General features: G+C 39.5%; 1 protein-coding gene across 3 annotated transcripts in view; it reads right to left on the reverse strand.

Annotated features, from left to right (window-relative positions):
- Positions 1–27,512, reverse strand: part of LOC111168723 (uncharacterized) — a 567,745-nt gene that overhangs the window by 340,614 nt on the left and 199,619 nt on the right. For all 3 annotated transcript variants that reach the window (XM_089920016.1, XM_089920017.1, XM_089920018.1), the window contains exon 4: positions 21,289–21,364. In XM_089920016.1, coding sequence (XP_089776142.1) covers positions 21,326–21,364 — 39 coding nt within the window. In that variant the 3' untranslated portion in view covers positions 21,289–21,325. The remainder of the gene's footprint in view (positions 1–21,288; positions 21,365–27,512) is intronic.

Here is a 27,512-nt window from a genome sequence, read left to right on the forward strand (position 1 = left end):
TCTCTGGCTTAAGATGGGACAATTTGAACCTGAAAAAGAGTAATTATAACATGGATTCAAATACATCAAAAATAGAAAAGTCCATGAGTTCATAATGATACTGAAAAAAAAAAAACAAAAAACCTCATTGACCTCTATCAGGAGTTGCTAAGGCCACCAACTCATTACTGAAATTTAACAAATAACAGGAAAGAATGAAGCATATGTCTTGCCTTTCCTGCATGAATTGTATTTCTATATAACCAAATTGCTGATAAAAATGTTCTTAAAAAACAATTCCAGATAATAACTGCAGAAGAAATAATAGGATTAAAAATCACCACTTTTCAACTCTTAATGAAATGATGGATCTAAACAACATATATCAATGAATGCCAAAACTATTAGGTGAAATGTTGGTGCGGAACTTGATGGAGAGACTATGTTGACAATATCTGAACTCACTAATCAATCAAAACATCATTCAAGATGGGACAATCAGACCTGAGGTACCTCATGATGTAATGCAATGGGAAGTACACCCATCGCCTATGAAATAGTGTTGCCTAGGAATGATGACTGAACCTGAATCTAATCAACCCTCTAGTTCTAACTATAAGGAATAGAGGAAGTCGTTTTGAAAAAATGCAAAATCCAAAAATTGGGACATTTTAAAGACAAATGACCCAGTTTCTCCAACAAATCAATAGTGTGAAAATAAAGCAGGGAGGAGAGCTGCTTTAGAATAAAAGGGCCTTAAGAGACATAACAGTCAAATACAATGGGTAGACCTTTTTTGATTCTGAGTTGAACAATCAAATGTAAAACAACATCTTTGAGAAAGAAGAAATTTAACGTAACTGAGAAATAGATGATACAAAATTATTTGTGTTCAGTATGATAATATTAGCTGGTGATGTTTTAAAAGATTCTAAGCAGTTAGAGATGCATACTAAAGTTTTTACAAGTGAAATAAAATGGTGTCAGAGGTTTGCTTTAAAATGCCAGGGGGAAATGTGGGAAAGTTGGGTAAAATACATTGGCATAATGTTTATGAGTGTCAAAATACTGAAAACAAAATACCTGTGGAAAACTGGGTTCTTGAATTACAGTGTTGGAACTGATTGACTAATTTTTTTTACAAATTCAACATTGGGAGAACCAGTAAATTATTCTTACTTCTGGCAAGAGTTCATATTGAGTGGAATCAGCCAAACCACCCAATTTAAAAGTTTATGTTTATCCTGGCCTTTATTCTGAAAGAAGACAACTTGTCAGTTCCTAAAGATAATCTGAACTCTGAAACTTGTCCTTATCTGAAAATATGAACAAAGGAAGAATTCGATACACTGAAAACACTGCCCTCAGATAAGGTTAAATGATTTGGTAATTCAGAAGAGCATACCATCTAATCACCAGCAGTAACCTCTGAAGATTCTAAGCTTTCTGCTAATTGCAGCTGCAATAAAGCAACTGAGGCTGCTTCCTTACCAAACCAGACACTCAGGTTTCTGTCAACAGCATGAAAAACTGAAGGAGAAAAAACTAGAACTACATGGTCACTCTTCCTATTATAATTACGTTAATTAAGAACAAAAGAGCTTTTAAAGAATTAAGGGGTTACTTATAATGTGACAATGATAATATATAAAGCGTTCCTACAAATCAATAAAACGATGAACACTCCAATAGAAAAATGGCAAAGGACACAAAATCAATTGAGAGAAATACAAATGGCCAATAAACACTTTTATTATTTACTTCATTACTTTTTTTTTTATCTTTATTGGCATATAATTGCTTTCCAATGTTGTGTTAGTTTCTGCTGTACAACAAAGTGAATCAGCTACACGCATATGTATGTCCCCATATCCTCTCTCCCTCTTGAACCTCCCTCCCCACCTCCCTATCCCACCCCTCTAGGTCATCACAAAGCATTGAGCTGATCTCCCTGTGCTATGCAGCAGCTTCCCACTAGCCATCTATTTTACATTTGGTAGTGTTTGTATGTCAAGGCTACTCTCTCACTTCATCTCAGCTTCCCCTCCCTTCCCCCATGTCCTCAAGGCCATTCTCTACGTCTGCATCTTTATTCCTGCCCTGCCACTAGGTTCATCAGTACCATTTTTTAGAGTCCATATATGTGCATTAGCATATGGAATTTGTTTTTATCTTTCTGACTTACTTCACTCTGTATGACAGACTCTAGGTCCATCCATCTCATTACAAATAACTCCGTTTCGTTCCTCTTCATGGCTGAGTAATATTCCACTGTATATATGTGCCACATCTTCTTTATCCATTCATCTGTCAATGGACATTTAGGTTGCTTCCATGTCCACTCCCAAACTCATTCTACAAGGCCACCATCACCCTGATACCAAAACCAGACAAAGATGTCACCAAAAAAAAAAAAGAAAATTACAGGCTTGTATCACTGATAAACATAGATGCAAAAATCCTCAACAGAACACTAGCAAACAGAATTCAACAGCACATTAAAAAGATTATACACCATTATCAAGTGGGATTTATCCCAGGAATGCAAGGATTCTTCAATATATGCAAATCAATCAATATGATACACCATATTAACAAATTGAAGGATAAGAACCATATGATAAAAGCGAGAGAGAGGCATGGACATATATACACTACCAAACGTAAGGTAGATAGCTAGTGGGAAACAGCCGCATAGCACAGGGAGATCAGCTCGGTGCTTTGTGACTGCCTGGAGGGGTGGGATAGGGAGGGTGAGAGGGAGGGAGACGCAAGAGGGAAGAGATAGGGGAACATGTGTATATGTATAGCTGATTCATTTTGTTGTAAAGCAGAAACTAACACACCATTGTAAAGCAATTATACTCCAATAAAGATGTTTAAAAAAAAAACATATGATACATTAGGAAAACTTTGGGGATATATTCAACAACTAGTAAATTTTAACATAGTCAGTATTTCAATACCATTTTTTAATCATGAAAAGTCTCATGTGATTGTGTAATAAAACACGGTGAAAGGCTAAAAAAATAAAAATAAAAACCATATGATAACCTCAATTGATGCAGAAAAAGCCTTTGACAAAATTCACCACCCATTTATGATAAAAACTCTCCAGAAAGTGGGCATAGAGGGAACCTACCTCAAAATAATAAAAGCCATATATGACAAACCCACAGCCAACATCATTCTCAGTGGTGAAAAACTGAAAGCATTTCCTCTAAGACCAACAGACATTTTAAAAATCATTTTTAAACACTTAAATATCAACCTCAATAATAATCAACAAATGCAAATTAAGACAAGGAAATACCACTTTTGTCTATCATACTGGTGAATGTTTTCAATGATAAACAGTAGTGACTTTTTTTTTAGGAAGAAGTAATAAAACTTGGTTCAACACTTCTGTAGGTCAATTTGGCAACATGTATAAACATCATTATCTTTGAATGAACAATTCTACATCCTGGAATTAGTCCAAAGGATATAATTATGGACATGGACAAGGATTTAGGTAGAAGGAAGTCCATTCCAGTGATGTTTATAGTAGTAAAAATTGAAAATAACCTAGATATCCAATAATAGAAATAAATTAAATAAGTTATGATACATACATGAAACAGACACCCATGCTGTCATTAGCTATGTTGTCATAAAGCTATCCAGATAAACATGGAAAGATTCATAAATTGGCTTATATAAGTATAAAAATGGGGCTATTAAAGGAGTATGGGCTATATGTGCATATGTAAATATATGCAAAACAATTACCAAGAAAATGTACTCAAAATGGTAATCAATACTCTCTTTGATTAATGGGCTTGTAATTACTTTTATTATCATCTTTCTTAATAGTCAATAGTCTCTAAAAATTTTACTCTGAACATATAAGGATAAGAGCTATTTTTTAAGAGTAAAAAGAAAACTTTCTAAACACTAACTTCTACTACTCCAGCTGTGCTCAATTGTTCTTTCACTCAATCTGGGTTTATTGTACTCTATTTCCTCACTGATGGAACATAAGAGGGAAGCCATAGCCCTGCCATTTCTACCTGCTGGCTCCACTGAGAGCCCTAGAGAAGAGACTTACTGGTAGCTGGCCTCTAAGTGTGGAAAGCCTTTATCACTCAAGTTACTATACTTAGTGTTTCATTTTACCTCACAACTATTCCAGCAGTACCAACACCTCTATCTTCACTCCCTGGCTAAAACTAAAACTCAAGCAACATGGAGCCCCTGTGCCCTTCTCTTCTATGTCAGTGGTCCCCTATCAGAAATATACTGACACCAAAAAGCTCACTCATCTAGCCTGACTTCCATTCCAATAAATGCTTAATCTACTGGTTACAATCTTTTCATAACCTCATGCTCCTATTTCCAGGGCAAATCTATATTACTTCTTAGCTGTATCCATTTGGGGCTCTCAAAGGCATAGTGCCTTTTTCTCTCCTTTGGTAAGTTAGTTTTAAATATCAGAGCTTAATTAACAATTTTTAAATATAGAAAATAATTGTTTTGTCCTATTTCCAAATTAAGACAAAATTTTAAACCTCTATCCTTATAATTTAAAAAAGCAATTAAGGTCACAGAAATCAGTTAAACTGAACGTTGTACAAAGCAGATTAGAGAAATTTAATCCTTTTTGTTTTTCTTTTCTTTTCTTTATTTTTTATTTTTTATTTTTTTTTTGCGGTATGCGGGCCTCTCACTGCTGTGGCCTCTCCCATTGCAGAGCACAGGCTCCGGACGCGCAGGCTCAGCGGCCATGGCTCACGGGCCCAGCCACTCCGCAGCACGTGGGATCGTCCCAGACTGGGGCACGAACCCGTGTCCCCTGCATCGGCAGGCGGACTCTCAACCACTGCGCCTTCTGAGATCTTATAATTTCAGGCAAATCACTCACATTTGCATAGTGTGAATGTAAAATTTCATATACTCATTCAACAAGCATTTGTTGAGTACCTACTAATGGCCAGGGACACCCCTTCCACTAAAGTCCTGGTGGCATGGACACTATTTGAGAAGCGAATGGATTAGTCAAGGACAAAGACATGTAAGTGAGCAATCCAAGCCAATGGATGAGTGTAATAATGGAATTGTGCTCAGGGTATCCTGTGCTGTGTCCCCCATAGGGACAACTAAAGAGCCACTCTTTATTCACTAAAGGAGAGTTTCTCAAATGCAGTGTTACTCCAGGTGTTAGCAGGTGATAAACAATAAAGTGTTTCCTAAACCCTGGAACAGACTAGGTTAAACTGAGTTCAACAGGTGTCTTTGCTGTATAATTTATCAGAGCTTTTAATATCTAATGTTCATCGTGAATTCCCAAGGATAAACTTCCAAGGATTTGTATTGTGCATCTCCAAGGATAAGCTTGCACTTCCCAAGCTTACTTGACCACTGAACCCTTTCTTCACAGATTGTCTTGATTGAGAGCTTTAGAGTTCACAAAGTGGTTTTCCATGATATAGGATTTCATGTGCCTGAGACTGCAAGCTTCTTGTGAAGATGAACTGGAGACATCCATGAGATCACAAAATCGGAAAGTATCTTACTCATCTTTATATCTCCAGAGTCTAGCATAGCATTCAGCACAAAAAAAAAGATACTCAATAAACAGTTGATATATTTGTGACTTACTACACCTTCCCAGCTGAGGCACCACAACCCAGAGGGAGTAGTTCAAGCATGTATTATCCACATTTTACAGAAGAAAAAATACAGCCCAGGGACATTAAGTGACTCAACCAAGATCACAGAGTGAGCTAGTGATACAACTAGGATTGGAAACCAGATCCAATCCCAAGTCCAGTGCCCCTTTTCTTATAATCTGAAATTTCTGGGTATTTTCTGGGTATATTTCAGATATTCTGCTTCACTTTTAAAGAAGGCCAGGTAACACCCTGGTTTTTTGTTTGGGAAATAGCCTCCATAACCACAACTTTTTATGTTTTATAGACATAAAAAAGATAAACATCTACCTAATAAATATAAAAACATAAAATACAGTCATGATATAAGTGAAATCTACATGATATTGTATATGAGTGATTAAACAAGAAGGACCTTGAACTACAGTCCGATTATTCTGGGGGAGAAGGGCATTTACAATAATGGTAAAGTCCATTTTCAGTTCAGATTCTAGGTAGGAACAGCCACAGCCTGGCAAAGATGCCAGGAACCTCCTACAGAGACATCACTCAGAGAAAGAAGATGCTCTCAAGAGCTGGATGTAGGTCCCTCAGAGATACCACAGCACAAAACACTGTCAACCACTCCTCAGCTAACAAGCCCGGTGGCCCCCCAAGACTGCATGTCAGGAAAGCATATAAACAAAGATGAGACCAAGATGGATCAACAAATTTTCTGTAGCAAGAGGTCCCCTGAGCAGCATGGGCTGCATGGGATGATAGAAGATAGCCCGCATCAGACCAGCCTTAGGACTGTTTGCTCAGCCACACAAGTTCAGGGTTATTGCTAGCCCTTTATGAGCAGGACAGAGGTAGCCATCAGAATGACCTCTGTTCTGGAGGCAGAGACACTCTGAGTCAGAACCTTGCCTCTGCTATGATACCTTGCCAAGTATAGAGTTTATCTCTATAACCCTTCATCTATAAAATAAGAATAATAATTTTAGCTTCCTCACAGGATGACTGTGGTTTACATGAGATAAAAGGACCAAGTGCTTACCAGAGGACCTAGAACACAGTGAGTGCTCAATATTTTTATTATTAAAAGGTATTATTTTAATTAATAATTCTATTATCATAACACATCACACACATTAGGCTATGCAATCATTCCCATTATTGAATGTAGCTTAGTCATCCTTAGTTAGTCTTTTTGTCTTCTCCTGAAAGTTCCCAGTTCAAGACACTTCCAGGAATCAACAGAGAAGTTAAAGTAAGGGGACCTTATCTATACCTTACAGTCATTGCTCAGGGACCCAGAATGGCTAAAAGCATGGAAGTAGCCTCCTTGTAGACTGCTGTCTCAATAAGGCTTTGTTCTGTGTGGGAATCCCAAATTATGAGTACGTACTTGTCCAAATGACCAAGTCCTCAAATAGATCAGAGACAGTATCGCTGAAATAAAGGGAACAGCCTCTCTCTGCTATTCCTCTCAGTCAAGATCATCTTGCTCTTCCAGCACAGTTACAGAAACCAGTAAGAGTGGGTCATTTCTAGGGCTAGGATCACAACACAGGTTTTTTGGCTCACAAGGCATTGTTTTACATTGAACATAGTATTTCTTAATTTTAGTTTTCTTACCTGAATAGAAAGCCCTAAAATTTTTAAAAGAAGAATGAAGTTAACAGGTTGATAAGCATAGCCTTGATCAGTCACCACCTAATTCCTGCTGGGTCTCTTCAATCTAAGCTGTGTATTGACTAATAAGTACTCTCTCCTGTCACATGCAATGGCTTGCATGCATCACAGAGTTATTTGCAAGTTAATATATATTAAAATCACATATGCCCACACACATTACTTCTGTGTGTCAGGGGACCTCAAGAGATAATACATCCATCTTCATTTGTGACAGTGTATGCACCCATAGTTCATAAATGGTGATAAATGAATTGTTATGCCGTCCCAATGGTATAATACACTTACCCCCTATTCTTGCCATATTAATACATGTTCATTTCAGCACCAGTCAGATCTTTAAAATGAGTGATCCAACATCTGCCTCCTATTGGTAACCACAGAATGCTAATTTCACCTCTCAACACCCAGTATAATTTGTTTGGTATGTAAATCAACAGCAGAAGAGAGGAACCAAAAAAGTAATAATAATAATTTCAACTCATTGTGCCTCTCTGATATGCTAAGATAAATTGAGATGGAAAATGTTTACTTTGTTTATATTTCAGTAAATCCAGGAGGAGATTGCCCTCCGCAGCTGACCAACCCCCAGCTCATGGCCAGCCACAGTGGGGAGAATTGTTCGGGTTGATGAATGGGACTGTGAACTGTTTTTAAACCAGTCCGACTGATGTGTTTATCACTTTAGCATCTGCCTGTATTAAGCGATTATTCATTAATAATTGCCATCCTCACCTTACTTTATACAGCCAACTTTCAATTTTTCAGAGGCTAACAGTAGTTTGTAACTTAACCCTGCCTATAGCTTTTTAAGGAGTATGAAATATCTTTCAGCCATTTCAGCCCTTCAGCACCTGCACTTAGTGATGGCTAACAAAAGGAGATACAACCTGAGGTGACCAAACCTTGAGACTGAAAGGGAACTTAGGGTCCATCACCTCTTCACCTCTCCCTGCCTCTTCTTCCCACTCTCTCAGCTTCCCTCCCTCACACCTTCCTTCTATCCCTCAAAGCTTTTCAGTTCGGCTGGTACTATGATATTTAGGACTACAGAAATAAGACAGATGACTAAAATGAGGCGATGCATTAAGAGTGAATCTTGTTAACTAGTTTTCACTAAGAAAGATGACGCAGCACTAATTAGTTGTTTCCAAATTTTTCTGATCATGCACCCTATGGGTATAAAAAAAATTTAAAGCACACACCATATGTATAACTAAGTTCTATACATATAGGATTATTTAAACTTATACCAAAAGGAGATAAAATGGGAGTAGATATTCAATTTTTCTCTTTTTTACATGTTGCAAACAATAGACCCAGATAAGCCATGCCCTTTAATGAGCATTTCCCAGATCCCGAATGGTCCTATATACCTCTCTGGGTGGTGTCTCGTGAACAGACACTTGGACATACTCCTCTTGGTCAGGGTTCTGCAGACTCAGCATAGAGTTTGTTTAACCTCTTGCTTGCCTGAGGTTTGCATTCTGATACAATTATCTGTTTTGGTAAGTTTAGGAGTAAAACTTAGAAAACAAGAGTCAAACCTTCTGAAGCTATGTATGCTTTAAAAATGAATATTTTCTCAATCACTTCTCCATTTAGGACTAACAGGTGGCCCTGGGACACGGCCAGGGTCAACTTGAGGCCTCAGTCAAAAGCAAACAAAGAACAGGTGAAGCTTCTCACTGGGGTGGTCTCAGGGGCAGCTGTCTGCACAACTCGCAGAGAAAAGAACGCTGGAGGGAAACACGGAACTGACAAAGTCGGTGATTTGTAATCTCTCCTTCCCATAAAATGACTCGTTATTCTTGGGAGCTTAGACTCTGAAGCGAGCTGTAATGGGCCACTGGGCTAAAAATGAAGTGCAGATTTATTTCTATAATCACCACCAGACAAACCCTTCCCTGGGAAATCACTAAATTGGCTTCTAAAGTGCTAGGATACCTTTAGAATGCTTGAGATTTATCTTTGGGATTGAGTGCTTGTGTTGCTCTGGGAAATTCTAACTATTTGAGTTGTAGATGCCCGATCAGTGTGCTCGGGAAGTTGGAAAGACAACAGAGAAGTGAGCTCTGCTTCCCTTTCACACTCTGTTCTGAGAAAATTCTTATGCCTAAGAGATGGTAAGTAAATAACAATTACAAACACATCAAATACTGAGCCAAGAGACTACCTGATACAGCTTCTGTCCAGGAAACCAAATAAGTTCAGCCTCAATGTAAATTTAAATTCCTGAAATTGAACTTGACTCATGGTAAGGCATGAACTTGACTCATGGCTCTTGGCTGAAGGTGCCGTACTTCCCTTGTTATTCAAAAAGTCACTGGATCAAGAAAATATTCAGGTATAATTGTATAGCTGTGAATCTCAAGAGTTACGGTAAAAGATACATACAAAAAAGTAAAACAAAAAAACAAATAAATAAGAACCACAAGATCCTTAGTGTAATTCTAGCTCACAGCTCATTTATAATACTGCCCTTACTCTGGCACACAGGTGATCAAGCAGCCACTGCAATTCTCACCAGTGCCTCTTGGCAGAGGTCTTAACTCATAACAAATTCATTTATTGCCTACGTGCATGTAGACATCCTTTTCCTGACTTCTTTCTGCCTCATCCTTAAGAATCTTACCAACTCTTAATTGTGTACAATGGCAAAAGTACTTCAAGCAGTTTCTGAAAGTGAAAACTACAAATCTCCATTTGTGGAATTACCATGATATTCAGACCATAATCAAAAAAAGCAGAGAATTTTAGAGCTGGAAAGGTTCTGAAGGATCATTTACACCCATCTTTATGGACAAAAACACTGAAGCCCAGTGAGAATAAGTATTGTCCAAGGTCACCCAAGCAGTCAGTGGCAGAGCTGGGAGTAAAATCCAGTTCATCTAGCTCTGCCATGATGCCTCCTTAAAATACTTTAAAGAATTATAGACCCAGAAGAATGACAAAAGAAGAAAGATATTTCTTTGCTCTGAATGCGTCAAATGTCTGAGCAGGTCAGACACTGTTTCCAACATCTAGAGCTTTAGCCCATAATGGGATAGACTGCCAATATTTGCTGGAAAATGGCTTCTTCTCTCACTGGCCAATTAATTTTTTTAATGATTTATGGGTGATTCTCAAAGAAAATGCTTTTCCTGTGAGAAGAATTAATATGCTGAACTTAAAATATTTGCACTAATTACTAAAGGTCAAAGTGGAACTGCAGACATTAATCAGAGGGCCCAAGGGAATGGGAATACATTGAACAAATAATGTGAAACTCTGATCAAAATATTGAGGAAGGTGCACTGTTTTGCTTATGCAATTACAAACTGGAGCGAGGACATTCTCCCTTCAATCTAGACCACGAGGTTCATGATGACTTGCAAGTAATGACCATAATATCAAAACCTCTCATGGCTCTGAATGCCCTTAAGAGAAACTTCAAAGTCAGTTATTAACATGGAGATAAGGCTCTTCCTAATCTGATCTCACCCTGCTCATCTCTTTCCACCGTTTTCTTCTATCCATCCACACTTGCCTTCTTTCAGTTCCTCAGACTCGCCATGACTCTAGAACTGCCCACTTGTTGTTTCTTCTGCCTAGAACACGTCCTCCTCTGACTATCCCACCCACTCCCTTACATCTGAATAAATCCTACTCATCCTTTTGGTCTCATTAGGTGTCATGCTCTATGTAGAAAGGTTGCATCGCTCTCCCCAGTTCTTCACTTTTTACTGTATTCACAAAATTTGTCCTGTGACTTTTCAGTTTCTCCCACTAACGGATAAGAGAATATTTTCCCACTCATTAAATTTGAGTTCAGCTATATGACTTTATTTGACCAAGAGATTGAGGCAGAAGTAAGTGTGCCAGTTCTGATCATAATGCTTTAAGAGGTCTCATATGTTTCCGCTTCCTACTTTGATTCTGCTGTAGCATGAGAAGAACATACTTGGACTAGCCTACTTATCCCAGGAGGAGGAGGAGGGATATATAGAGCAGAGCCACCAAGGAAAACTTCATCAACAAAGCCCAGACCAGGTCAGCTGTTCCCCAGGTGACCCACGGACATATGACCAAGTCCAAAAATAGATCTGCAGAGCTGTTTAGCCTAGGTAGCCAACCTGAAGATACCTGAGAAATGACAAATGATTGCTATTTTAAGTCACTAAATTTGGGGGTGGTTTGTTATACAGCAATAGTATTTTTTCCACCATAGCAGTTATCAAACGTTATTACAGTCCTTGGGTTCATTTCCTCTCTCTTGAGGATTGTACGTTCCAATACAATTGAAACTATGCCCATCTTGTTCAACACATTATTTCAAGTTTTAGTACAGTCTACTGGTACACAATAGATACCCATTAAATAAGTGGTTGTAGAATGAATTCTTTATCATTGCAAAACAGTTTCTCTTCCATTATTCTGTCTCTCTCTAGCCCCGACAGCAAACTGCCCACCTAGACGTTTCGAGGTCCTCCCAAAGTAGGTACAGTATTTAACCTGACAACCATCCTGCAAAATAAATTATGCTTATTTGACCATGTGCTAGACAGAATGATTGTGAATACAAGGCCCTATTTTGCTCGTCTATTATTGTTTATCTCGTGGTCTTATAGTCAGTACTAAACAGACGGATGAACATTAACAAATAAAACATATTCTTACATTTGGCATCACATTTCTATGTTCCTCCAAATTTCTTCAACCTCTATAAATTGGATTCAAAGTCAGTCTTTGAATACATGCAAACCTGTTAGGAATTAAGACCCTGTTCTTCTGTAAATGGTTATTGGAAACCTGAATACAGTGGTGAAAACTGCACTTAAAATAGTCATCAAAGAGCCCATCTCATGCACCTGTTTCCACATGGTGCTTTGGAAAAGGGGGAGAGACGCAGAGAATTTTACAATCTTTTGTTAATCCCTTGTGCCTTTGTACCACATCCCAACTCTCCACTTGCGCTGAAGGTTCATAATTGTAAAGGTTTGGCATTGTCAACAGCTCAGCTACCATGAACTAAGAGAAAATGGAGATATGATTCATTGAGCCCATTCTTTAAACTTATTTTTTAATAACTGTGGTAACAATGTTAAGGTACTTAATATCGTTGAACTGTACATTCATTTAGCCCAACTTTGCTGCTATATGGTCCCAAAGTCCTTAATCTCAGGGACCCGTAGGACGAAAGAAACTGAGAGGCACACTCTTGTGTTTGAGAGGCACACTACTGGTCTCCACCACTGGAGAACTACACTTTCTTCTCACCTATAGTCTTTACTCTGTGATCTGCTCCCCATAGGAGAGGGGAATGAGGGAAAAGTACCCTTCATGTTAGAACGTTCCAGTCTCTTGCCACAGTCACCAGCGCCAGGCGTGAGCTGAAGAAGAAAATCACTAACAGAGCATCCCATGAGCCGGCTTTCTTATTAAAAGATCAACATACCCTTAGCATTTTTCGAAAGGGACGGCCTCATTTTCTGAAAAGTAGGACTGCAAAAAACATAATATCTTCTTGGAACATATCCGTAAACGGAAGCCTAAAGGGGAGTGGAAATTCCACCTCCTGAGTAAATAGCAGCCCCTCTTGAACTCACTGAGCTGGTTCTTTTAATAAATGACCAATGAGATTACAAAGATGTTCTACAGGGAACAAACTTGTCCCACATGTTCGGTGCACACCAGCTAGGGGACGGTTCAGTGTTTGTTTGGTGTGCTCCAGAATCACCGGCAGAGCATGGAGAAGGGACTCTGATTTTGTAGTTCTGGGCCTGGCACCTCCATTTTGAACAAGACCCCTAGTTGGTCAGATGTAGGTGGTCTATAGACAATGTTTTAGAAATGTCTCCATCTCTTTCATGAAACCAAAACAAACTGGATGCAAAAGGAATCTTCCCCCTTCCCCAGGCACCCGTGAATCTTATGTGGAACCTGGGAGCAATAATAACGTCTATGTCATAGTGTGAGGATTAGACTAGATAATGCATGTAAGGATTCAGAAATTTGCCTGGCCTCTTGAAGGTTCTTCACAAATGCCAGTTATTATTATGATGCAGTCTTTTATGCATGGTTGATTCCTGAAGTACAAACAAGCCACCAACTTTTCCAACCCTATGTGTGAGAAGGTAAAAAAAAAAAAAAAAAAATGGACTTAAAGTAAGATCTATTTTTCCCTCCCTCCTTTGTCTTGTGAATTTCTGCTTTATAAAGATAATTCTTAAATAATGCCCTTTCTGTGTTCTTGCCTCACCCAGAGCTAGATTCCTCTTTGAGGCTACCTGAGCAGTCATGCTTTCCTCTATCACACCACTTGTTACTTGGCACTGGAATACTGTGCTGACTAATCTGCCTCCTCACTGGATTTTAACGAGCTTCATAACAGGGTCCATTATTCCTCTAAATAAGTACTCTGGGTATTGATCTGCACCACCCAATTGCCCAGTACAGTGCCTGGGCCCCATAGGTGCTCAGTAAAACTTTAGGGAACAGAGAAGAAACAGAAAGGCACACTTAGACTAAAAGAGTGGACATGATGACAGGTATGGCATCCCAAAGCAAGCAGGCAAGTTGAGAAGTCCAAGCAGGAGAGCCACAGTCTGTGTCCAGAACCTAAAGAAGGGCACAAACCAATGTAGGATCTTGGCATATAGGTGGTAGGGCATAGTGGTTAAGGCTGCAGGCTCTGGAGCCAGGAGCCTACCTGAGCTTGGATCTAGGTTCCATCCCTTACCAGCTGTGTGACCTTTGACAAGTTAGTCACAGATGAGCCTCAGTTCCCTCATTTGCAAAATGGGAATAATAACACTGATACCCTCCTAAGATTCATGTGAGGATTAAATGAAATAATAATAGGAACTATGTGCCTAGCACATAGTTAAGTGTTTAACAAATGTTAACGGCTGCCACTGCTGCTGTTGTTGTTACATAATAATGGTTGAAATTATAGGCTTTGTAGTCAGACTTGAATAGAAATCCATGTTCTAGCTCCTATTAGTTTCTGTGACCTTAAGCAAGTTAGTTAAATTTTGTAAACCTGTTTCCTCATCTATAATGAGGCAATAATAGCTGTGTCAGGAAAATAATAAATAAAAAATAGCACCATGATGCCTGGCACTTATTAAGTTTTCCATAAAGGATCATTAAGGCAGGAATTCCCACACAGAACTCAAACCGAGGCAGGAACAGAGTGGAATCCAGACAGAATTGGAGCAGTGTCGTGGAATCAGGCCAAGGAAATGGTGTCATAGGCCTATTGAAAGAGGCCTGGTTGCCTTCTACCTGCTTAATGCATGTGGACAAGGACCTAGGTGACTGTCATAGCCCAAAGTGAGGTCGGACTTTGGGGATGTGACATCCTCCCCCACACCCCAGGCTGGGCATCTTTTGCACTCCTGCAGCTTATTGTGTTTCCTCTGTCTTATCCTCAACTTAGAAGTATTTATGTGGGTATCAACACCACGTCTCATCTCCCTTGGTGCCCCTACGGGCATACTGAAGGAACCCAGTAACATTCACTGAGTTGGCACTAACAATCCAACAGCCTCGATAGACGGCTGGTTGCTCTGAAAGAGTCTCAGTTCCAACACTTGGGGTCTACTGCCCTCAGTGTATTTCTTAACATCTATCCTCACCTGTATTATTTTTTTTGCTTTAAGACTTTTGGAATTATCTTGTGCCAACTACAAAGTAAACTGGTTTAAATCCTCAACCTTAGGTTGTATAAAATTTCTGAGTCCACAACCCTAAGAGAAAGGTCAAACTGCCTTCCATCCCCTTCCTATCTCCACCCCCTGCTCCCCAACAAAAGGTTCTACAAAATCTCACTGGCAGTAAATCAACTATTAAAAACAACGATTTCTAAAAGTAAAGTTTTGTAATCAATTTTCCCAAAGAAGAGGGGAAAAAAGCAAACACGGTGTTTTTTAATCATATATACATACACACCAAGAAAACTTAGTTCTTAATCTTAGTGAAGTTGATCTCTGTGTGTTTCAGAAACTCAATTTGCAGCCTGGGAAAGTAATATTTATTTGAAGGAGCTTATTGCCAAAAGTGAATCATAAATCTGCAGGCTTTTGAGACTTCAAGGCAGAGAGAACAGAGGCAATTATTAGTCTGAATGTTCCACTGACAATATGAATCTTTGTCTTTCAAAGCATTTGTTTAAGTAGGAAAAAGTTTGCCTAGCCTGGAGAACGTTCTATTGTGGGAAATGAAACTTCTGAAAGCTCCAAAGCTTATTTATATATTTGCTAGGCTTCTCTCTGCCAACTTTCTCCTCTCCCAGAGCGTCCGTTAATGCTAAGAAAAGCCTCCGAAAAGCACACATTATAAGCAGAGAAAATCTTAATGAATGTAATATATTTGGCAAATCTGTTTTATCTACCAAGGAAATTTCCTTCCTCTCTTCATTACTCATCTCTTTTTTGTTTGTTTGTTTTTTAATGTTTTTCTCCTTGATTCATCTTAGGCAGTTTATTTTTCTCTCCTTCCAAAAATGAAAAATAAAAATAGAAACCCAAACAATCTCTTGACTTTCCATTCTCTTGTCATTTTTCATTTCTTCCCACTTACTCGATTTCCTTCCTTTTGGGAAACTCTAGGAGAAGGCTGGAGGTGGCAGGGGTAGTGCAGGGAACCTTAAGAGCCCTTTGCTAACTTCCCTTCTCTAGCTCAACCAGAGAAGTAGCCATTGCAAAACCCAACTATGAAAGCGTGGACTATACACTTTATAGGTCATCCTTGGCCAGTGTGCATGCCAAGCTCACCTCCCGCTGCCGCTCAGCATGCTGCTTCCCTCAGCTCGTGTGTGCTCAAGAATTGCTAAGCCATCTTAACACAGACCTGAACAGCCCCACCTAAGCTGTCAGCTATAGAAAGTGGGTTTTTTCATCATACAAGGCATTCCAAATCCAAAAGATTAGGAGTTACCTGGATAATTTCCTCCTAACACTAATGAGGTTAAAGTTGAATGCATTTGTATATCTTTGTACATAATTTGATTCTCCTTCCTACTGAATCTGTGCTACCTGAGACCACACCTATGACCTGAGATTCCCTTAAAACTTTGCTAATCAGAGCATGGTGCCTGGGCCAGAGGCATCAGCATCACCCGGGAGCTTCTTAGGAATGTAGCATTTCAAGCCGTTATCCCCTGACCTACCGAACAGGAAACTTCATGGCTCGCCTGCACATCAAGGTTTGAGAAGCTCTGTTAACCCAGTGCATACAAGGCACCTGGGATTTGGGTTGGAGAAGTGAGAGGGCTGCTGCTTCTGCTGTGCCACACCCTCTACAGGGCAGTTCGTAGTGTCTCCAGATCCCCCACCCCTTCTCCATCTCTAATTGTCTTCACCGCTCCATACACTGGCTGCACTGGACTTCTAGGGCCTTGGTCTCTGTTAACTGCAGGTACTGCTGGTGCATGGGCTGGCCACACTCTTCCCTCCTTGCCAGGTCTGCCCGTACCTGTGTGAGCTGTTATCGCAGAGACTGATGACGTGACATTTACAGTTCCTTTCCCAGAAAGAAGCATAAGACATTTCACGAAAGCTGCACATAATCCTCCTCAATCCACTGTAGAATGGGGAGGGGGGATGCATTTTAAAATAATCCCATTTGATTCATCCCACCTACATGGTATTCTCTCCCTTTCTTGAGTAGAAGGAAAGCAAATAACTAAAGATGCACTGCCCCTGGGGGAGGTGTGCTCGTGTGTGTGTGTGTGAGCGTGCATGGAATATTTTTAAGTTTTAAAAAGGAGTCTGGTTTGTACAACTTCAGATTCTTCATAGGACTTCTGACTCTCTGACAATAGGCATTTGTCTAAGTATTCCACTCCCCACTCTGCAAACCCTGGCTGCCTACTGGAAGCCCACAACCCCAAGTCCCCACATTCCCATGGGTGCCCGGGCTGGAGACCACATGTGATGAGCTTTGTCACAGCTTCACAATGAAGACACAACCCCAAACCACATCATTAGGCTTGCAGCAGATACTTTCCATGCTGGGGCAGTATAAACACTTCTCCAAATGCATACCCATGCATTTTAGTTCCTTGTTTTTTCTGGGCTTCTCATACTCCCAAGCAGCCTCTAGCATTAAGCCATTCACTTGGAATCATGAGTTCTTCCTTTCTTTCCTTTTAGGCAGACAAGAACGTGGGCAGGCAGCCTCTGGCTGATGCGAACGCAGTGAACTTCTCCCAGACATCAAGGGTTCCAGCCAGTTTGTTGTGGTTTTGTTCTTCTGAATAACCTGTCAAGCTCATCTGCTTGACACTCAACATCTCAGCCCTGTGAGGAGAACAGGGTCTGGAAGCTTCCAAAGAGATCACATCTCCTGTCAGATCATTGTTGGGCATAACACCTCTTCCCAGCGGTATTTGTGAGAGATGTCAGAGTGTGTGCTTCCTGACATGTAGCATTAGGCCTAGGGTTTTTAAAATAACTTCAAGAGCAAAAAGAAAGAGTTGCATCCTCCTTCTACTTTAACATGGCTGCAGACATTGTTTCATGTTAGCCTCCTAGCAGTCCAAGAGTAGGGGAGATGGAAACGGGTAGCTAAGGAAGAGGACTGGACCTCTCATAGGGGTGCCCACCATGTGTTGTTCATGGACTGGAGCATCTGGTCCTCTGAAAGTGTCTGGGCAGCTCTGTAAGAACACAGCAGGGCCCCCCCCGAACTCCTCACTGAGCTATACAACATTTGCAAACTCTAGGACCCCTGCTTCTCTTAGGAAGTCCCCACCTATCACCAGATTGAGAGAAGAGTCTTCTCTCCTAGCCAGGAAATGAAACACACCTCTCAGAAATGAAACTTTTAATCTAAGATTCCATTTACATTAAACCCAGTTAACTCAGCTGCAACAGAGACCACAGGGATGTGTTTTTGAACAAGGAGGAATGCCCTTGTTTTAACTGAGTTCCAGCAGGGATGCATAACTTAGAGTGGGGCCTAGTATGTGCCTTTTCTGTGAGTCTTGGGGGTTTGGAAAAAATCCAATTTGAATATTTTTAAACCTTAGAAGGATCTGGTTGGTAACAAGGAGTGACTTGCTTTCCACAGATTAACTCAAATGGAAAATAAGATTAGTCTAAATGACTCCCATGCATATTTCTAGAAGAGTCCCAAAACGGAACGTCCTTCTCTCACAATGCATTTTGTAACACCATTCTTTAAATCTACTCAAGAAAGGAACAAAATGTAAGAATGGCCCTCATTTTAGTCCTTGGTCCTAATTCTGCCCATTTTTAGAAGCTATAAAATTGAGTGGCATATAACCCCTTAGGTTATCACTGTTTCCATACTGTGCAGCAAATACTTGGTGTCCCTATTGAGTGCTTGGGAGCACCGTGGAGGATACCAAAGTGTAAAACTCAGTTTACTGCACAAGGTTGTAAACCACATAAAGCAAGGCTGGCCTTTTCTCACCTAGAAGTCAGCCTTAGCCTGGAATCTCAGTCAAAGAAATATACTCAAAAATAACCAAGAAGAAATTTGTATCTATATGGAAATCTATTAAAAATTCTCCAAAGAGATCCCTCTCACAACACACAGCAAAACTGACTGAAACCAGCTTTTCTGTCACTTTTTATCTACATAAATATATTATTTGTGTGTGCATTTGTATGCATTGCACCTGTCCCCAGAAACTCTCTTCTCCAAAATCTCTCTAACTCCCACAAGATTTCTTCTGTCTCCCTTCCCTGTGTCTGTAGGTAATACTTTTCTCTTGTCAGTAGATCTCTGATATTTCCAGTATAAACCTGGCTGGCCTCTCCCACCTTCTTCCACAATCAGTAAGTGACTGGCCCAGGAGCCCACCTGGCAAGACACAAGGAAGGGGAAGCAGGAGGAGGTGGAAGCTGCTTCTCCTCAGCAAACTGAGGAGGGGAAAGGCTATGAAGGTTTAAATAATATTCATTTCCCTATCAGGAGGGAACTGTTTAACAAATATTAATTGAATACTTATTTTATGGGCTACACACTACCCAGTATGAACTTACTGATAAAACAGACCTGGTCCCTGCCCTCAAGGAGCTTATTGTCTACAGGGGGAAGCAATTCTCAGTAACTGAATAATTACTATTATGATAAGTCCTGCAGCCACCAGCAGGGTACAGCTCTAATCCGGATGTCCCTTAAGATGTAAGTTAAAGCAGTCAGATCCCATTCCATATCCAGTGATTAAGTCCAGAGCCCTCTTCAAGATGCCTGCAAAATTCCCAAGGAGCGGAAGATGGGGGAATGAGGTACATTTTCCTGCCCCTGCTGAATTCTCTCTCATTTCCTGCCTCTGCTGAATTCTTGTTCTCTGCTCTGTGCCTGGAGGTCAGTCCTTTATCTCCCTGATTCCCCACTCAAGCAACAAGGGAACAAAGCCTGTGATGTGTAGCAAAACTTTCGCTGAAGTTTTCTAGGTCACTGCCAAAGAGTTACATTCCTGCATGACACAGCAAGTAACTTAAAACTACATATTAGTCATCTCATCTTAAAAGTCCCTTTGGCCACCATGACACAGGGGATTTCACACTGGTCTCCCTACTCCAGTTAGCACCCAGTCGTTTACCATCTTGCTGCTGCTGTGAGTATGCACGCGCGCGCACACACACACACACACACACACACACACACACACGCACGCACAATTGTCCAAGTAATTCCAAATTCTTTCACTTTGTTATACACAGAAATTCAGTTCTCTCCAACCCTTATATCCAAACTCAGCTCTAGACCCAAACTTTAGTTACTCAGAGGAGCAAAAGAGTTGGCTGTATGTTAAAAGCAAAAAGAACCACAAATTTATACTCTTTTCTCTAATAAGAACTAGCCTCCTTTATTAAGTGACAAAAAGAATTATGCCAACACTGAGAGATGTAAAAATTGTCCCTTTCTGTGTAATGAGATTAGACCAAATACTCTCTAAGACCCACGAGACTATAAGTTCCAAAAGAACATGGACAGTGTCTGTCTTATTCTCTTCTGTATGTAGTATCTAGTGATCTCAACAAATGTTTTGAATAATTTACTAATATCCTGTTCAGTACTAACATTCTGTAATTCTTTAATATCTGCAATTCTTTTATCTATTTTTATTTTTTTAATCATACTTGTCTCACATATGGAAGAAGTGTAGAACAAAAGCTTTAGCCAAAAGAATTAAAGCATTAAATCTATATACTTATTATTGTATCAGTTAGGATTACTTCGGCTATGAATAACTGAAAAACCAACTCAAAGTGGCTTAAATGATAAAGAAATTATTATTTCACAGAATAAAAAGTTCAAGGATGAGGTTGTCCCAGGGCTAATCAATTTTCCAACTTGGCAACATTATCGATATCCAGGTTCTTTACAACTTTCTACTCTGCCATCCTCAGTGAGGTCCTTAAGAACATCTCCTCAGAACTGCAGAATAGCTGGAGCCACATAAAACATCACACTCCACACAACAAAGCTCTTCTCTGGGTCCTTTATCAGGAACAAAGGTAACCTTCCCAGAAGCCACTCCATAGACTTTAGCTCACATTTCACTAGCCAAAACGACATTACCTGCTCAGTCCTAAACCAATGCAAGGGAAATGGAATAGCCACTACTGCCTAAGACTAACCTGGATTCAGCTCTCGGAGTTGGGACACCAGAGTCCCAAAAGAACCCAAAGTCCCTGAAGAACATGGTCACTCCTTGCCTGAACATAATTGGAGTTCTCTTAGCAAGGATAAAGGAAGGAGTGTCTACTGGGTAGTCAACCAACAGTACATGCCATATATACTATCATTTAAAAAATGTCATTCTGAATGCAATGAGAATAATTTTGACTGGGAAACTAATTCCAAATGAAAGGAATGTTTTGAAGATTGGGTCACTGATTAACCCAAAATTGTCAATATTGATGTATTAATCTCTTTTTCCACAAACCTTTCATCGTATTTTGTGTCCGAAGTTATTGGGAGTATTAGAGATAAAAATTGTCAATGTCTTCCTTACCTGGATTATTTAGGATTCCTATTTTAATTGGAACTTTTCAGAAGGATGTTCTGATGCCATTCCTGATGCCATGACACTGAAACAAACAGAAACCACATGCAATAGGTTACACCAAACTCTAGGAAGCTGTTATTTATTTCAAATACAATACAACCCACCCTCTTAGAAGTATTCATTATCTTGCAGAAATTTCTCTCCTGGATACCAAGCTAGAACACACAAGAGCTAGTCATTAATGCTAGGGACCACAGCAAACTGTGAGAGACACTGAGGCTGGAAATGCGAAGTGTCAGGCCATGAAGTAGAGATCCACAGAGAAAGACAGAACACCCTTTTCATCTCCACTGCCCTTGATAAATTAAAGACTCTTCTAGATGCAAGTGACAAAAATCTGACCTAAACTATCTTAAACAAAACAGAACTTTTATTGACTTACCACAACATTCTCTGTGAATCTCCATAGAAAGGAAACTTCTTTCCATTTTAAATTTTTGTATCATCTTCTCTTAGGATTTTTTTTTGAAAGAGCAGAAAGTTTAAAGGCTTCCTACTTGCTTGCCAAATAGCACAGCATGATAAATCTTACAGCACCCAAATTACAATCAGCAGCATCTCAGTAGCTCACATCTGCCTGTGGAATTCCCTTTACAATCAATCAGATGTATTGAAAAGGCCTTTGTGATGCAGAAGGGAACAAAAGTCACCTGTGTTTTTCAGTTTACTCTAATTTGTACACAAGATATAATTTGCTACACTGCAGGTCTCTTGCTCAAAGAGATTCAAAACAACAAAAGCAAAAATAATCACTACTATTCTGAGGGTGAGATAAGTGATAGGAAAACTAGCTGTGATCAGCTGGGAATTACATTAAATCTAAACCATATGCAGGAGCAAAGAGCTTTAGTAGGGGAAAAGACCTAAAAAATGTAACCATTGTAATCTTTTATTTCATAGATGAAGAAATGAAGTCAGTGGCCTTGTAGTTAACATGGCCAGTTGGATACATAAGGTGATTTTCATTCCCTCCTCAATCCCAACTAGACTATCAGTAAAGGAATACAAAAAGTGTAAACCCAACTGGGCAAAAGAGAACAGGAGAGGAAATACATAGTGGACAGGAGACCACAGGGTAGTGGATAAGTGGTGGTCATCAACTTAGCAGCCAGAGAAATCTGGAAACTAAGTGGCAAGAAAACCTACTTGTGCCTCTAAACCGCAGAAAGCCCTGGGAATTGGTGATACCAGGTACCTCTGAAGGGTTGAAGGATGGAAATGAAGATCCAGAGGATTGGATGGAAAGTCAGGATAAGGAGCCAATAAATCTCTTAGGTCACCTTCCCAAATCTACTTAGCCAAGAGATGGTTTATCCTCCACTTTGGCAGAAGGTGGGAGGGTTTCCACTCTAGAAACACTGAACGGGAGAAACTCCATGCTAATGCAACAGAGGGAGGGATGGGGCGCAATGGGGGAATTATACTGAATAATCATGACAGTGATGATAGTTAAAATAGGTGAAACTACTTAATGAACACTCATGATGTTTAAAACACCACAAGCAGGTTATAGGCCTTGATTCACTTAATCCTAAAAACTACAGGTATACTCCACTTTTCAAAAGTTTGCTTTACACCACTCCACTTATGAAAGGCCTACCTTAGTATCGGTTTTTGCTAACTGAGAGAAATCAAAGAGGATTTTCACTTTTACAAAAAAAAAAAAAGATGAAAAGTGAAAATAGCATTCAACTGCCTCAAACCACTTGCAGTGAACCACTGCAGAGGCAGCTGGCAACCCAAGCAGTGAGAGCGGCCCCACCAAGCTCCATTCCCCAGGAACCACACTCAGCATCTCAGCATCAAGCCACCACAGCTTTGAACTGTGTCTGTGAGCATCTGTGCTTTACCTCGGTTTATTTTGCACCCTTTAGCAAAATGTTTCCTAAGGTAATTGCTTCTTCTCTTTGTGCCATTTCAGCTTATGGAAGGAAGCCTTCATAGGAATGCTCTGATTTCAGATAGCAGGGGAAACCTGTACCCTATAAAGTAGGTATTACTAGTGCCCTCATTTTACAGATGATGAAACAGGTCAAACAAGTGCAAGGAAGTCACAAGTAACAGAGCAGAACTTTGAAACCAGACAGTCTGATTTCAGCAACCGATTATTAACCACTGTATAGGGGATCATCATCCCCTAGTCATGGTTTCCGGAAAGCCCTCATTCAGATGTACAGCTGCAACAGTAAATTGGAGTATTCATCTTTAGAGCAGTTGAAGAACCACAGAGAAAAGACCTACAGGTCCTGCCTGATCCAAGTCACCAGCCAACCTGGTCCACCAGGCACCCAAAGCCTTATTCAACTCCTTAGAACATTACAATTGCATATGAACAGAGAGCCTAGGACACCATATATTTGAGGAAAGTCTCTAAGCTGAAAAAGAGGAACCAAAACAAACTGGAAAAATGGAATTCAGAAAAATCAAAAAGAAACTAAAATATCTTCAGAGAAATAAGAAAAAATACTGCATCCAAGAAACAAGTGCAGAATGCTATTTTTTTAAAAAAAAGAATCTTTTATTTTTTTTAATTTAAAATCTTAAATAGAAAAATCAGAAGTTAAAGTTGAAATTAGAAAATACATAAGAAAAACTAAGAAAACTATATAATCAATCTAGGATTCCAATATCTTATTAATAGGAGTTTTACAAAGGAAAGGGGAAAAAAAAAGAGAAAAGGGAGGAGAGAAAAATTACCAAAGAAATGATACAAGAAAATTTCTCAGAACTGAAAAAAATGAAAGAGCCTATTGAGTGTCCAACACAATGAACAACAAAAACAACTCCAAAGTACATTACTAATTTCAGAATATCAGGGATAAAGAGACAATCCAAAAAACTTCAGAGAGGACAAAGAAAACATGTACAAAGAATTAGAAATCAGAACATTAGATCTCTCAAAAGGAACTCTAGAAGTTAGTAGACTGGGGAGAAATATCTTCATAATTCTGAAGGAAAATGATTTCTAAAACAGCTTTGGCTAATTTTCCAACCTTTCCTGCTCTTCCCTACCGTATCCAATCTAACTTGCAACCAGTTTCAAATCCAAAAGAAATTAAGTTCCCGGGGGCCCATGGACTAACCTGCACTGGACTTGGTTGGTTTGGTGGCAGTAGCTAATACTGTAATCCCACCACTGCTGCTGTCACCATTCCAAGGAATCCAACGTCCATTTATATCATTTGTTGCAGACCCAGACTATTCCAACTTTATGATACGTTTCCAAAATCTGATCTTTTGAAACTGGCAAATTAATTTCTATATTTGTTTTCTATTGGTTGCTGTAACCAATTACCACTAATTCAGTGATACATAACAACACAAGTTTGTTATTTCACAGTTCTGTAGGTCAGAAGTCTGGGTAGACGAGACATGGTTTCTCAGCTACTGGTCTCACAGGCTGAAATCAAGGTATAGTCCAACCTGAGCTCTGATCTGGAGGCTCTGGGGAAGAATCTGCTTCCAGACGCATTCCCATTGTTGGTGGAATTTCAGTTCCTTGTGGAGGTAGGGCCAGAGTTTTTCTTGCAGACTGTCAGCAAGAAACTTCTCTCAGTTCCTAGAGGTCTCCATTCTCTGCACATAGCCCTCTACATCACAGGGCCAGCAACAGCACACCAAGTCCTTCTCACACTTGGAATCTCATCAACTTCTCTTGCTGCATCTCTTCTGCCTCCAGTCAGAGAAAGCTCTCTGCTTTTAAGGGCTCTTGTGATTAGATTGGGCCCATCCAGATAGTCCAGGATGATCTACTATTTTAAGGTCCGTAACCTTAAATACACTTGCAAAATCCCTTTTGCCATGTTACGCGACGTATTCATAGGTTCCAGCATTGGAACGTGGATCTTGAGGGAACCATTCTGCCTACCACAATTTCTAAAGGAAATAAACTCAGTTTATTACAGCAATAGATAAATCTGTTTTGTCCCTGACCCCTCACTGGAATAGGAACATTTGTACTTTCATATGCATCTGATAAGACCAGCAATTAACTAATACAACAAAATTTGAGTGCCTACTACGTGAAAACACTGTGGTAGGCCTTGGGAATTCAAAAGTGATTAAAACACAGAGTCCATTCTCAAGATGTTCACAATCCAGTATACGAGACAGAAAAATAATCATAAATACATATGGAAAATTCAGTGTCAGATAAACTCAAGAATCTTTAAAAGCATAATAATGGGGCATCAACCCAGCCTTAGAGATGGGGGAACTTTATCAGAGACGACCCACCTGTCACCTGATGAGACTCAGATCAGAAACCAAGCCATCCAGATCCAGTTAGAAAGTCCAGTACTTATTTCACTGCAGTGCATCACCTCTACTTTGCAAGTTTTCTGTTCAATTTATTTAGCTCTTTGCCTCATTTTTATAATGCATGTGATATAATTATGGATTTATGAAACACCCAAAAGACACCAATTGAGTTTTACTTTTTGCCTTTGAGCTTACTGCACAAAATAGGAGCAAAATTATACCCATACTCAGACATTATTGCTTTGTTGATTTTCGTGTTTCCCAAAATGGATAATATTTTGTTGTTCTACCACAGTCATTAAAAGAAATAGAAGATCTGATGTGTAGAAACATTGTGATTGTCACAGGGAAGCTTCCTGGAGGACATGCGGGCTATTGATATTCTCTCCTCAAGCTGGAAACGGTCTCTGGAGATCCATGAGAAACACAGAATCACAACAAAGACTGGAAAACAAATTGATGAAATCAGAGATGGCTGCAGACCTGTAAATACCTTTTCACGCTGTTGCCATTTCAGTTTGAACTCTACTTTAGTTTTGCAAATTGATGGGAAAAAATCTAGTTTTATTTCAGTGTGTTTAACTTTTCAGTTAAAGACCAAAGAGTAGGTTTCTACACTCAAAATGGTTCCTTTTGATAGCTTTGTTAAAAATCACAAAGCTCCTTCCCCACAAAAGAGGCCCATTCATTACACTGCAATGTTAGAAGCAAACTCAAAGGAGAATGTGTGACTTTCTTTCAAAGAAGGTTTTAATATTTTCATAAAGATCCTCTCTTCGGCTCCTCAAGCATTTGCCTTTCATTTTGTTTTATTGAATTAGGCTGCAAAGCACTCGAGCATGAAGCTCTTTGTCATTTCCAACCAGGCTTACATTGATTCCACATACCCATATGCCTCGTCTTGGTACATTAATCTATACATCTACTCCACTGAAAAGGAGAACTCTCTAATTTATTATGTAAAAGGATAAGCCACCTCCATAGCCCATTTGCATGCAGGTATGCTTAGAAGTAGATCTGTTTCCTCAGACTTAGAGCTGACTCCTTTAGTGGCATTAAACCAAGGGAAAAATGAAATTATACTGTGATTTTTATGGTGGATTATACTACAACCATAACAAAAGCAGGACAAAAATCTTGGCTTTTATTTCTTTAAATATAAGCAAATTTTAACACAAAGAACTCTAAACAGTATAAACAAAACTCTGCACACACAGCCCTTCAAAAATGCAAATCACACTGTTAATTCACCATCTGCAACTCATTTGGGTCAGACTGCCCTTAGCCCAAGCAAAGGATTTCCTGGGGTGGTAAAGTGCATTATGGAAATGGCCCCCCAAAATTTATTTTCCTCCTAAATATTACTCTTCCAAATATTAATAAGGGAAATGTATAAAATAAGCAATAAAACAATCAAGGATTTCAGAGTCAGAAGACCTTAGTTATTGTTTATAACACATTATCAGCTTAACCTTTCTCCAGTGTTCTTGCATTTGAAGCAAGATAATTAATGAATATTTTCTAAAGGCCATCTCCTTAGTCACAGAGAGTTTTTAGGTACATTTTAAGCTTCTCTTTCACTTTATTCTGATTCAGAGGCATCTTTTCTAAGAAGAATGGGTACCTGTTCTGTCCGTTCTGCAAACATCTATTCAGTGCCTCTTCTGGGCGCTGGCATATAGTAACGAGCCAGTCAGATTAGTTCCCTGCTGTTGTGGAAGACAAACAGCAAACATGTGAATATATCAGAAAACTTCCAAAGCTGTGAAGGCTTTGAAGAAAATTCAATATGACAATGTGAAGACACTGACTGATGGAGCAACATCATATGTGGGTATCAGCAAGGACCAGAGCTGAGATCTAAATGACAAGAGTCAATCACATGGAGTTCAGGAAAAAGTAGTCCAGCA

This window comes from Delphinapterus leucas, chromosome 11 (genome assembly GCF_059928025.1).
Source record: "Delphinapterus leucas isolate spDelLeu-1000000601 "Yukka" chromosome 11, BTC_Dleu_Yukka2, whole genome shotgun sequence".
NCBI lineage: Eukaryota > Metazoa > Chordata > Mammalia > Artiodactyla > Monodontidae > Delphinapterus > Delphinapterus leucas.